Genomic DNA, 12,309 nt, shown 5'->3' with positions numbered 1-12,309 from the left:
GACGAGGAAGACCTTTCAATGGTGGGTCGCATTATAGAGGATTGTAGAAGGTACGCTGGGTTGTTTACTTTCTTTCAATGTCGGCATATATATCGTGAAGCAAATAAGGTTATTAATAGATTAGCACACCTTATTAGTTGACTATCGTATTAATAATATGGTTGAGGAACTCGTCTTGGGCCTCATCTCCCTTTAAAAAAAAAAAAAAAAGTGAGGGTAAATCACACCATATTTATTATGAGACTTAATTATAAAACAAATTCAAGTGACAAATTTGTAAATAAAATTAAGATGTGTGGATAAAAAAATAAATAATATGTGTTAATATAAAAATGAGTGTGTTAATAACATAAAAAAGGAAGTGTGTTGTCTAATGACTATTTTTGTATTTCCATAAAACAAAAATACGTACACACAGAGGTTTGTACCGAATATACAGACCCTGACGGATTGACTCTCTCACAAGGTGACCACACTCCAAAATACACATAAAAAACAAGTGCCAGCGTCGATCTATCATCTTAGCAGTCACTGCCATCTTTCTCTTCTGCTTTTTCGAATCCAAACCCCTTCCACAGAGAGAGCCTAGCAGACAAGGTAAGGCTTTTCGAGAAACCCTAGCATCGATCCCTTATTTCTATTCAAATCACCATCGCTATCTGTTTCATTTGGTTCCAATACTTTTGATTTCTCTAATTCTTTTGATTTTGCTTCCGTTTGTTGTTTGTGGGATTTGATTGTTTTGGTGAAGTGAAGGGAATAGAAAAAAAAAATGAAATCTTGGATTTGGGTTCTGATTCAATTCAGATGATTCGTATTAGAGGGATGGGTTTCTGTTAGCTTCATGTTCACTTGCAATTTTTACTGGGTTCATTTTTCGTTTAGAATCTTTAGTCTTGATTTTGATTCTGATATGGTTTTCGGGTAATGATCATACACATCAGCTTCATGTTCTTACTGTGCTGCAGTTAGAGAAACCAAATGGCCTTTTCACTGTCGATTTTTCATGTTTAGTGGAGTATTAACATGCTCACTGGTTCTTATATTTGACACCGATGGGTTTAAGGGTTTTTCCAATTTGTTTGACATATATTTTCTGGAAATCAAGTGTTATGAGATTAGGATTAGGTAAATAAGGGGTAGCTTGACATAAAACTATCTGATACGAACATTTACTGGAGGATTGGGGGAGTGGAATTTTCTTTGTGAGGGTTTAGGATTAGGTGGAGTTAAGGGGTAGCGTGATAAGAAACAGTTGGACCATGCATTCCCTCATATTATGATTTGAAGTTTTGTTTATAACACTTTTTGTTGTTTTGTTTTGATTTCTTCTAGGTGAGTGCAATGCCTCTTCTAAGTAAAGCTGGGAGTATACTTAGGCAGACTGCAAACAGGCAGGTCAAATCTGAGTTATCGTCTTTCAAATTGTCTATCCATCAGGCAATAAGATGCACATCATCCATGGGAAGCTCAGAAGCCTTGAGAGGTAAGAGGTTCTTTTTTTCCCAGAATCCTCAAATAGTTTGATATGTGATATGGGGAAAATTTGTTTTTAGATGGTTTTAGTTTTGTAATGTATGTGATAAGAGCTGAAGTTGTTGGTATATAATTATCTTAGTTCTGTTGTATTTCTGTATTCTAGAGGTAATAACACTTGAAGAAATTTTAGCTGTTATAGGGCAGGTAGTTATATCACTCTCTCATTTCTTTCCTATAAAAATAAAATAAAATAAAGTTAAAAAATGGAATATCTTTTGAGTTTGATGAAAGAATTGCCTGATGCTTTTGACTTGGCAGAGCGTGGTGGCTTGTTTTATATTCTTTTATTGGCCTTGTTATTCTTTTTAAACATCTGTGCTATATGCTGACGACAATTTTCTATTTAAATCAGTTTAATTTGCTAGAAACATCGGGATTTCTATGCTAAATTAGTGCTGATTGACTTAATATTTGTAGGAGAAACAGTCATGGACCATGACACTGGAAGATCTACAGGACTTGGATTCATCACTTCTAGTGCCATCCAGCCCTTGGGCGGGCAGGTAATTGTTGATGTTATATTTGGTTACTTTGTCTGGATTATATCAGTTGTAGTTGTTACTGGAAATTTATCTCGTGTATTGAAACTGATTTCAATTGAATCCTGGCCAGAAAAAGCCTGTTTTTTACCACAAAATGGTTTGCTTTGTATTCAGTCAAATTTAGATATCAAACATACTTGCAGTTATACATATAATGTCTTTGTAGTCATGACTTGTCTTTCACTTTTATCTGAATACTAAATTCATTTTTTTTCTTTTCTAAAATGCAGATAATAACGATTCTGTTCATTTGTACATACATTCGTTGATATAGGCATCCACCTTAATCATTACCTAATGACCATTCTAACTCTTAAAATCTGTGTGCAAAATCTTACAGGAGCTCCATGGTCACCAAGTAAGGATGAATTTTGCTACTGATAGGCCTCGAAGTAATTTTGGAGGTTCTTATGGTGTTTACACAGGAGGTGTAGTAGGTTACTATGGTCAACATGGTTCTGGATATGGTTTTGGTGTTGGTTATGGTTTGAGGAGTTATGGAGGTGGCGCCGGTGACAAGGTTTTATCCACTGGTAAGAGCAGCAACAATGGTCCTGTTGCTGGTGTTGGTAGTGCTGTCAACACTACTATTGGTAGTTCTGATAAAATCGGTGTTGGTCAGAGAAACAGCTTTTCCAGTGGAGCTACTGCAAACACTGGTGGTGCATATGAAATTGCCTACACCAGAAGTGGGGCGCGCACAGCTAATGAAGCTGGAGTCGTACCCAATACTCTTCGTCCGTTATCCCCCCATCTTCCTGTATACAAGCCACAAATCAATTCGACATTTTCAATACTTGACAGAATCGCAGCATCTTACCTAACCGCTTTATTTGTGGTGTACTCTCTTGTTTGTCTGAAAATGGGTCCTATTTGCTTCACCTTTGAGCCTTTCTACAAATTCCTGTTTTATTCTGTAAACCTTGTCCCCCTCTCCCTTGAGCTTGCTGCTTTAGCAATGGCCTATCATACGTATCATGGGATCTGTCATCTATGGGCCATTAGGGGATCTAGGTTTCTTAGATCCCGAAAGTAGTGAAATAAATGGAAGCAGTTCTGAAAATGCTAGCAGGGAAGGTTTCGGCAATAGGAGCAATAATGGTACTGTGTGGTGTTGGCAGTACAACTTCGGTGTGGGGGGATAGCAATAACAGCTTTCCAGTGGCGGGTGATGACACTGGTTACTTTCTCAAAAGGGCTGTGCTTTTCTGCAGTGTTACAAGTACATTGTGAATTTTTTTTTTCCTTTTTGGTTAATGGCCCCCTCCTTTATCTGAGAACTATTTGTTTCATCTTAGTTGGATTTGGCTCTGTGAACTATATGGCACTTCTTTTCTGCTTTCCTCTTTCTAATGTTTTGAACTTTTAGATTTGAAAATGAAATTTCAGAAGGGATCTGGTAGATTGCTATAGAGCAACACTTTAAAAAGAGTTGATAACTTACGAGTTTGTTACTTTGCTCGAATGCTTTCCCTTGATCTCATTTCGTTTTCCGACTGCCTACCCATTATCTGCATATAAATTGTACGAATGATGATATGATGATATGTATGAACCAATGAGGCAAATTGTAAATGTAAGAGGAAGCACATACCTAAGTGCTAGAAAGATGAGAATATTGGTTGTAGGTTCCCCTATTATGCCTAAGCTCTGGACTGGATACACCTTGTTTATGGTGTTTTGTAGGCGTGTATGTTCATTTCATCTGTATCAGGGGAACCCATTTATCTAAGATCAACTGTAGCAGGTTTCCTTATATGCTGACGAAGCTCATGAAAGAACTGAAGGCTTGAACATTTTACAAAAATGACGCCTCCAGACATAGAAGGTTTGGTTTTTCTAAAATAGATATCGTTGGTAGTTGCAAATTTGCTATGGCTTGATATGTCTGCTACCCTTTTATGTTCTGGAATCCCTGTTCTGGAGAATTCCCTATGCTACCACAACCTCCCCTTCATCTTCCCAATATCTCTCTTTGGGTTTGTTTATGATTCAACCGCTGATGATCACAAAGTACTACTTGGACTTGGTAGTTAGAAATCTGTTCATGGATCTTGTCATCACTTTAAAAACGGGTTTAGAGTAATGGGTAAGGTGTTTAGACAAGGAAGCTCTGCATCGGGTAATGGATGAACTCCGGACGGTAGTTATTTTGTTTCAAGAATAGTGTCACTTGATATAGCGGATGAGATTCCAGTCATTGAGTGGATTCTGTTTCCCTATCTTACCAATCCGGTAGACAGGCAATCATTGCCGGAGTTGGAATTCTTAATAACTGCCTAGCATTGTGCTTTCAAACCATGGGTCGCAGAGTTGACAGGAATATGATGGGACTATGGAGTCACGGAATTTTGGAGCCAAGTCATAAACGTGTCTTCAGGGCTTAGAGGTGAAGAGTTTATGTGCATTTCTGAGAATGGTGAAGTTTTGATGCGTCTTAAGAATGGAGACAGTGTATCCCAAGAAAAACACATGGGTGTTGCTAAATGTACCCAGCAAACTACTTAGTAGACCCAGCAATTAAAAATTATCCTGTATTTTCCAGTTTTGCCCTTGTTATAATAAACCTAGCAAACACAAATTATTCTCTTAGAGTCGGATCAGAGGCATTAAATTAAGAAGAAGAGATGTGGCAACGACTGCGCAAACACAACATCCTATTTAGGAGGCTAAAGTGGGATCTGGGTCATACCATCTTATCGTTGCTTTGCTTTGAGCCTTTGAGTTGAATTGAAATTTTGTGATTAATTGCGTAGTCATCTATTCATCTGCAGTGTCAATCTTTGATTAAGAGACTTTTAGCCGATTTTGTTCTTCTTCTCCATTACCTGAAATATATTCTACAATTATATGTTTTAAGATGATCGAAGTTCCATACCTGTATTGATATGGGTGAGATATATGTAATGGGATGATCATTGAATTGGAATTTTTTTTTTTAAGGCAATCGGTTCCGATATCCCGTACATCAAATCTTCTCAAGATTCTACACTTAGATCATGGGAAAGCTCCTCTTGATTTCCTCCCCCATATTAGTTCTCTTTCTGGTCTCAACGTGGTGTTAGAGATAATGTTTGCTGGGTTTATTATAACAAGGGCAAAACTAGAAAATACAGGATAATTTTTAATTGCTGGGTCTATTAAGAAGTTTGCTGGGTACATCTAGCAACACCCAAACACATTTAGGTTGTATGCGGTTGATGATACAGATACTTATGTAGTTGTGTAGAAAGCTTAGTTTCACCATTCATGGGCAACACCAATGGTGGAAGCTCGTGATATGAACATTGCAAGTCACATTCACTCCGTTCTTTCTTTCTTTCAGATGCTCAAGTCTTATGTCACATTTAGAGTTTCCTCTGTTCACTCAATATCTTCTGATCCAATGATTGGTAAAGTTTGAAGTAGTTGCGCCATCGCGCCACATTGATGATTCAAGTCCAGCTTAAGCTTTCGTTTTTGAATCATTCATTTGAGTTAAAGAGTGAAAATGATTAGTCCGCTGATCCGCCTCCACATAGAAATGATAGAATGCATACTCAGTATAATGCCAATCTATTTATTTGATCCCGTTGCTGTACCCTATGACTTGTTTCAGCTGCATGAATTTCGTATTTTGACATGCTAAATTTCACTAGTATGAATTAGTTCTCTTGTGTTTGCAAGGCGATATGTTGGATTGTTGGTAAGTTTTTTTTTTTTTTTTTTTTTGTATAAGAAAACGGAAATACTAAATGAAAGTGCCTCTAGAGCACCCCCAAGGTTTACAAAGCCAAAGGATAGAGCAAGAGATGTTTCCCGGGGTACACACTCCTCCCAGAAACAACAATTATCCAACCTATGACCTAAGCTTGCAAAGGAATTGGCAACAAAATTAGCTTCCCTAAAAACATGTTTGAAGAGATTGTTGTTTAGTTGGTCAGTTATTATGTGCCGTTGAGCGGCATAGAACGAGCCCCGTTTAGTTTTGTGTGATCGGGTGTTCCATGGATGGTTCAGAAGATACGTGCCTTTGCTTCAAAAATATGAACAGTCTTCTACTGAGACTGTCGTTATCCAATTTCCATGGGCTATCAGTGGTAATAGGCATTAATTCTAGAGCAAGATTATCATGGTCTATTCAAACAAACAGAAAGCCAAAAACATTTGCAAATCTACCGAATTCATATTTCAACAAAATCTCATTCTTTTAGCTGCCTCAAAAGTACAGTTGAACGCCTACTGACTCATGAATCTCGTTCATTCAGATTACTAAAATTAGAATACATGGAACAGATTTCAGTTGAATACAAGTAGCCCAATCCAGCTGTTCTTCACCCATTATAATCAAGCTGTTCTTAGTGGAGGGGAAACAAGGATGACACCATCCCCTCTGACAAACAGATATGGAACTGTCCTCTTTGTAGTCTGAAATGGAAGATAAAGGAGACATGGTTATCACCCATATTTCTAGTACATGACCAAGCTAGTATCAACAAACAAAATCAAGTAACATCACTAGTGCTGGTAAAAATCCACTCTCTTTCCATAACCAATTTTTGTCTATATAGATGATATGTTCTTTCAGCAAAACCAAATGCGAAAATAACGATGCAAACGTTCAAAAATTCCACAAATGAAAACAAGTTAAACCAAAAAATGCAAACACCTTAACAAACTGCAAAGAGAAACCTTACCATTTTACAAGCTACAAAATCAATGATCCCATATTTTTAGATAAGAACTAATTTGAACCAGTAGGAATTCAAATTCCCTGATGGTAGTGCAGGTTGAAATAATTTCTTTTTATAATTCTGTTTTGATTTTCTTACTCAATAGAAACACGAATTTGCTCCACACAGAAGGGAAAAATATTTATGCCACGGCACATATATATCAACCCCACATTTCCACTTCATTCCAAATCTCAATCCTGGGTTCAAGCCTCCAGTTTCGTATATGGATTATGAGTTCCGAATTTTGGCTTTTGAGGGTCAGGTCAGGAACTAGCAAGAAGAAATACAGAGTAGTATTGACAAAAAAAAAATTCACAATTTAGATTCAAACAAAAGTTTCCAGATTTTATACCAATCAAGTTTTCAAATCTGAAACTTTCAAACTCAAAGACAGTTTTGATTGAGAACTGTTTCCATCGCGAGTTCACAAACTTCTTATTCCTAAAGATAGTGTTAAAGTAGTAGCTACAGTACTCCACAAACTTGTTGTTCCTAAAGAAGTGTTAAAGTAGTAGCTACAGTACTCCACAATCATGTTTTGCAGGGATCAGCCTGATTGTTACACTAAACTCTACTACAATCTTGCTGAAGATGGTGGCTAAGGCTAAAGCAACTTCTATATTAAGAACTGTTTGCTACTAACTGCAAATGTGCACATACACAATGACAAGACAACAGAAACCGAGTTTGTAACATACCCGGACAATCTCTTCGTAAGTTTCATCGTCAATTTCCACAGAAGTAACGATTTCTTCGACGTCACCAAGAATCATATTCAAATGTTGATCATAAGCCTGCAAAGCAAGAATTCCAATCACAAAAAGAGAACTACATTTGCAATAGGTAGAGTAATTTCAAACTTAATAGAATTGCAAATGCACAAGAAACTTACTAAACCCTCCCACCCAAATCTCAATCCCTACTGTCACCAAGATCAAATGGCTGGCCCTCATCTATTCACTAGGTTATAGAAGAATGGTGTTCAATGTACACATTTATTTTTAACCAAAGATATAGCTGCAAGATTATTGATGCAGGGGAGTTACGTGACATGACAAAGAAAGAACAAAATCTATTGTCACTCTACAATACGAACTATAATAGTTACCAGAACCCGTCCAACATTCTTATCATGACAATCATCAAGTTGAAGAAACCTATTATACGTATTATGCCAAGTAAACGAGTTGCACCACTAACTCAAACATTCAAATGAAAAGGAACCAAACAGGGGTTGCAGACTGAATGCAATCCTGAATACAGCATAATCCACTTAGGTTTGTATTCTTTTCTACAAATTCATGTGTATGATTATCACAGATAAATCAAAAAAAAAATATTCCCTTTGAATTGTTAATGAGGCAAGAGATTAAATTATGTTTTCTGGTACCTCGAGACAAGAGTAAAATCAAACCCTAACAGATACCATTAGAAAAAACAACTAATTTCATTCACCCTAAATCTTTCTCTTATGTTGGTAAAATCATATTCAATCTACCACTACCAGGAATGTAGGTAAACAGAAACTGTAGCACATAACCAGAGTACACTTGCACCGCGAGCTAATTTATTCAAAAGAAAAATAAGAAAACAAAGCACAGAATTGCATTCTATCTTTCATTCTAAACACAGCTAAATCGACTTCACTTTATCCCTTTCCTAAATAAAAACAGATGCAAATGTAGATAGGCTATAGAAAATACCAGAAAAGATTTATGGTTTAATGCTCTTGCACTTAAAGACCATAAAACAACAAATCAAAACTTATCAGACACCCTAAGAGACAGATACCCGATTCCATTAACAGCTTTAGCCTTTTTATGTATTATCAATAACCGGGTGCTTTTGCATTCGGGTTCACTGTGGGAAAGGAATAAACTCCTATCAATTACTGACGATACATATTTCTTCTACTACTAGACTAGAAAACAACAACAATTTCACTCACTGCTTCACACTAGAGTGGAATAAAGCCATACCTTTCTTCCCTTATCTTGGCCAAACCCTGAGCCTTAATTCGAACAACCAAGAAAGCAGACTAATTTCATTCAATATAAGCGAGCTACACATTCAACGAAACAAAAGAGCAAATTGGATTCTGAACCAAGCTTAATAGACCCGAGCTTGTCATCGTTCACAACCAACCCACATACAAAACCAGACCCATTAATCAAAACAAAGTATAATCAAACCCCAAACGCATAAGATAAGAAACGAACACGAATTTTATGTAAGGCAGTAAAACCCAAAACCTTAAATTTCCCTTTTCAAAACCCTAATTGCAACGCAGAAAAACCCTAAAAAAATTGAGAGAGAAAAGAGGATTGATAGGGTAGGGAGACGTACATGGAGTTTACCGCGGAGCTCACGGTCAGAGCGGAGCTTGACGTAAATGCGCTCGTCGAGGCTGAGCCTGATGAGATCCAAAGGCTCCTTCACGGCGCTCTCTTCCTCACTCGCCATCTTCTCCTTTGCGCTTTCGCTCAATGGCTCTTCTGCTTAAATGCTAGTGTGAGGCCTCCGCTGTCATTTTAATTTGACTTTTATTTAGGGTTTATAACATTTGACTGCACAATAGCATTCGTTTTTAGCAAATCACATCTATACCCCTTCAAAAACAGATTTGAAACACAAATACATTCATTAATATTTTTTTTGAACAAATAAGAACAATTTTTCATAAATAAGGACGGATTGTGTTAAGTTTGTCATGTGTCATAGTTTAATTTACCAAACTGACTTTATACTAATTAAATCAAACTTCACCATGTCTTGTTTTAACCAGTGCACTTGCTGGAATGTTGATGCTGTTGCTGCTACTACACTTACTGCAATGTTGTTGCTACTGCCAATTAGAATGTTGCAGCTACTGTCCCTTAAAATCTTGATGCTACTGTCGATTGGAATTTTGCTGCTAATGTCGATTAGACACTCGTTCAACACTGCTACTACAATTATTGTACACGCACTCATTAGATCATTCTACTGCTATTGTTTTAATAACTGCTACTGAACAATAGAATTGCATCCAACACAACAAAGAAGGCATAATCTCAAAGGTTTAAAAGCAATAGCATCGGATCAAGGACTTAATGCATAGTCTGTGAAAGCCATCCAGACGGATTCAAAAGGAGAAGCGTCAAAATTAGCTTCATATTCCAATTTCGTTTTGCAATTTCCACATATACATACATAGTGAATTAGTGAAACAAAGAAAATTGTGTGTTCTTGTTTCAATATAATTGCATTCAAAATCAAATCAACTATGGGAATATGCAAGTTGAACAAGAATGGAAGATCGTCTTCCTCAGTTTTCTTTATGAACGAGTCGATGTCCTCTTGAGTCGCTAGCAGACCTGGTCTTGATTGAACGAGAGATGGAATAACGGCAAAGGAGGCATGACGTCGGAGGGGTCGGGTCTGCCGAGCGAGACATCGGAGAGGTCAGGTCCGGCAATGGTGAGATGGAGTTGGTGTTGTTGGGGTGGTTGAGATTAGGGATTATGGGAAGCGATGATTAGGTAGAAGAATTAATTTGTCGTTTGGTGGAGACAATGTTAAAAAGGAAGGGAATAGGTTCAGTGGCATCTGTGTCATTTCTCAATATAAACTTGATATAAGGCATGGTATTGTTGGTTTGGGGTTGGGCTTCGGTCCTTATTTGTTTAAATCTTTTAAAATGCAGGTTTTTTGCATTGTGCAACTGTTTCAGGTATTAGTATGTCATTTTCTTCTTTTTTTTTATTGGTTGAACAACTCAAATGTACATTTGTGAGTCGAACTCACTATTTCCCACTTATAAAAGAAAGATTACGTCACTAGACTAAATGGTATTGGGCGACTCCACCATAACATTTGAAATATAACTTAAAAATCAACATTAATTTTTGCAAAAATACCATACATGTCACAAAAGACGTGTCACATCCCTTTTTTCGAACGTGAAGAGACGGGAAGCAAATTTGCCGACCACTTTTGACCTATCCACCTTAATGCCTACCATTTAGATTAGTGACAGATGCCTATTTTATTATCAAGAATTAAGTCAAACAATTTGAAGGGACGTATGTCATTAATCTAGATGACGGGCGTTGCAATGGGTAAGTACGAGATGGTCGTCAAATTTGTATCCTGAAAAGAAGTGTTACGTCAAACTCGTGGTTTGGATAATTTCTCTTTCGATTCCAAATCCAATCCCTCCGTGTTCATTCAAACCCATCATTCCCAGCTTCAACCTTTGACGTTTCCCCAATCGGATCATAGATCCCGACGTTTGCAATTTTTTCTCTGTTTGTAGACCAAATTCCAACTTGTGATCTTCTTCTGCCCTCTTCCTCTTCCTCCTCCTCCAAACCTAGACCCGAATCTTCTTCTTTATCATCATGAGCTAGTGATTGGAGGCACGTTGATTTCTGACCGTATCCCGCTACTCAAATTCGACACCGATCCCTCACTGTTGCGTTTGTTGGTTTTATCCAATATCTGCCTTGAGGCAAGGCAAAGAAGACACACACCTACAACCTCTTCGAATTATGCAGGCCTGCAAGTTCAAACTTCCATTTATAAGTTTTGTTAAGACTAATTATTAGATTCATTTTTATTTGTTTCTTCATACAACCTCTGAGAACCTCATTAACGGTGTTGGAGATAATGTTATAATTGGACATAAATTAATTGATATATAAACCACAAGGACCAAGATTATACATTCTTAAATAGATATATAAACATAATCACGACCCAAACTATATGGAATATTTATAACTTTTACCCTATTAACTTCCGGTTCAAATCATATTAAGGGCCTACATCAGCAGCAAGCTTCTAACGTCTAGACGCAACCTTATTTTAGAACACTATATAATCAAAGTTCAGAAACTCGCTGGGCGCTACTTGGGATTATGGCATTGACAAGTTCCTCCCCCCATTTTGATTTTGCAAAATGGAAAACCAATATTATAAGTGCAAATTGTGCAAATTAGAGGTCATTTTAATCCCATGACGTTAGCCATGATATAAAAAGTACATGTGATCTTGCAAATTTTTTTCTTAACCGATAATGTTCATCTCTTTTCCTCCTTGACATGTCCAATATTGTTGTTTAATGGTTAAAGTTTACTAGAAGGTTCCCATATTGTGTCACGGCATATATAATATCAAAGACACCTTGGAGCTATTGTACTCTTATGTCTAGTGAAGGCGAGACTGATCAATTTTGTGACTCGATGATCCCACCGAATCTTCATATACATTGAACCTTCAGCTAACCAGAATCTTCTGTTGCTGCTCTTTATCTATTGGATTTCGGTTTTTTCTTTATCGTTCTTAGTCTTTGTATTTGTATTACTGCTTTTCTTTAGTTGTTTGGTTTCTTTGATTTCTCTAGTCTTGCTTGTTTTGGCAATGACTATGAAAATCTTGTTTGCAGACTGTCTGCTCTAGGCTGTGTCCCTTGTTCTTCTTTGGCCTTGTGCCTTGTTTAATAGACCTGCAGTTCGTCCAAAAAAAAAAAA

At 37.1% G+C, this 12,309-nt stretch overlaps 2 protein-coding genes across 2 annotated transcripts; one reads left to right on the top strand and one right to left on the bottom strand.

Moving 5' to 3' along the window:
• The first annotated feature begins 410 nt into the window (after positions 1 to 410).
• LOC101297104 lies at positions 411 to 3,534 on the top strand. The gene is made up of 4 exons (XM_004290475.1): positions 411 to 597; positions 1,336 to 1,486; positions 1,957 to 2,042; positions 2,422 to 3,534. The coding sequence occupies exons 2-4, from the start codon at positions 1,345 to 1,347 to the stop codon at positions 3,115 to 3,117; spliced, it is 924 nt and encodes a 307-aa protein (XP_004290523.1). The 5' UTR covers positions 411 to 597; positions 1,336 to 1,344; the 3' UTR covers positions 3,118 to 3,534.
• A 2,715-nt stretch (positions 3,535 to 6,249) lies between these two features.
• LOC101296823 (U6 snRNA-associated Sm-like protein LSm3-like) lies at positions 6,250 to 9,324 on the bottom strand. Its single transcript, XM_004290474.1, has 3 exons — positions 9,143 to 9,324; positions 7,495 to 7,590; positions 6,250 to 6,488 (listed from the first exon to the last, which is right to left on the bottom strand). Exons 1-3 carry the CDS (start codon positions 9,257 to 9,259, stop codon positions 6,408 to 6,410), a joined length of 294 nt encoding a protein of 97 aa, XP_004290522.1. The 5' UTR covers positions 9,260 to 9,324; the 3' UTR covers positions 6,250 to 6,407.
• Positions 9,325 to 12,309: the final 2,985 nt, after the last annotated feature.

Source organism: Fragaria vesca, linkage group LG2, assembly GCF_000184155.1.
Source record: "Fragaria vesca subsp. vesca linkage group LG2, FraVesHawaii_1.0, whole genome shotgun sequence".
In the NCBI taxonomy this organism is placed as follows: Eukaryota; Viridiplantae; Streptophyta; class Magnoliopsida; order Rosales; family Rosaceae; genus Fragaria; species Fragaria vesca.
The sequence above is the reverse complement of the archived record's forward strand: the minus strand, read 5'-3'. Positions and strand labels throughout refer to the sequence as shown.

What these genes read in the sequence shown, in the direction of transcription:
- LOC101297104 (XM_004290475.1), top strand. Translation starts at nt 1,345, where the DNA reads ATGCCTCTTCTAAGTAAAGCTGGGAGTATACTTAGGCAGACTGCAAAC. An exon ending in AAGCTCAGAAGCCTTGAGAG is followed by an intron (nt 1,487 to 1,956) that starts GTAAGAGGTTCT and finishes TAATATTTGTAG; the next exon opens with GAGAAACAGTCATGGACCAT. An exon ending in TCCAGCCCTTGGGCGGGCAG is followed by an intron (nt 2,043 to 2,421) that starts GTAATTGTTGAT and finishes AAAATCTTACAG; the next exon opens with GAGCTCCATGGTCACCAAGT.
- LOC101296823 (XM_004290474.1), bottom strand. Translation starts at nt 9,259, where the DNA reads ATGGCGAGTGAGGAAGAGAGCGCCGTGAAGGAGCCTTTGGATCTCATC. An exon ending in AGCTCCGCGGTAAACTCCAT is followed by an intron (nt 7,591 to 9,142) that starts GTACGTCTCCCT and finishes CTTGCTTTGCAG; the next exon opens with GCTTATGATCAACATTTGAA. An exon ending in CTTACGAAGAGATTGTCCGG is followed by an intron (nt 6,489 to 7,494) that starts GTATGTTACAAA and finishes CTTCCATTTCAG; the next exon opens with ACTACAAAGAGGACAGTTCC.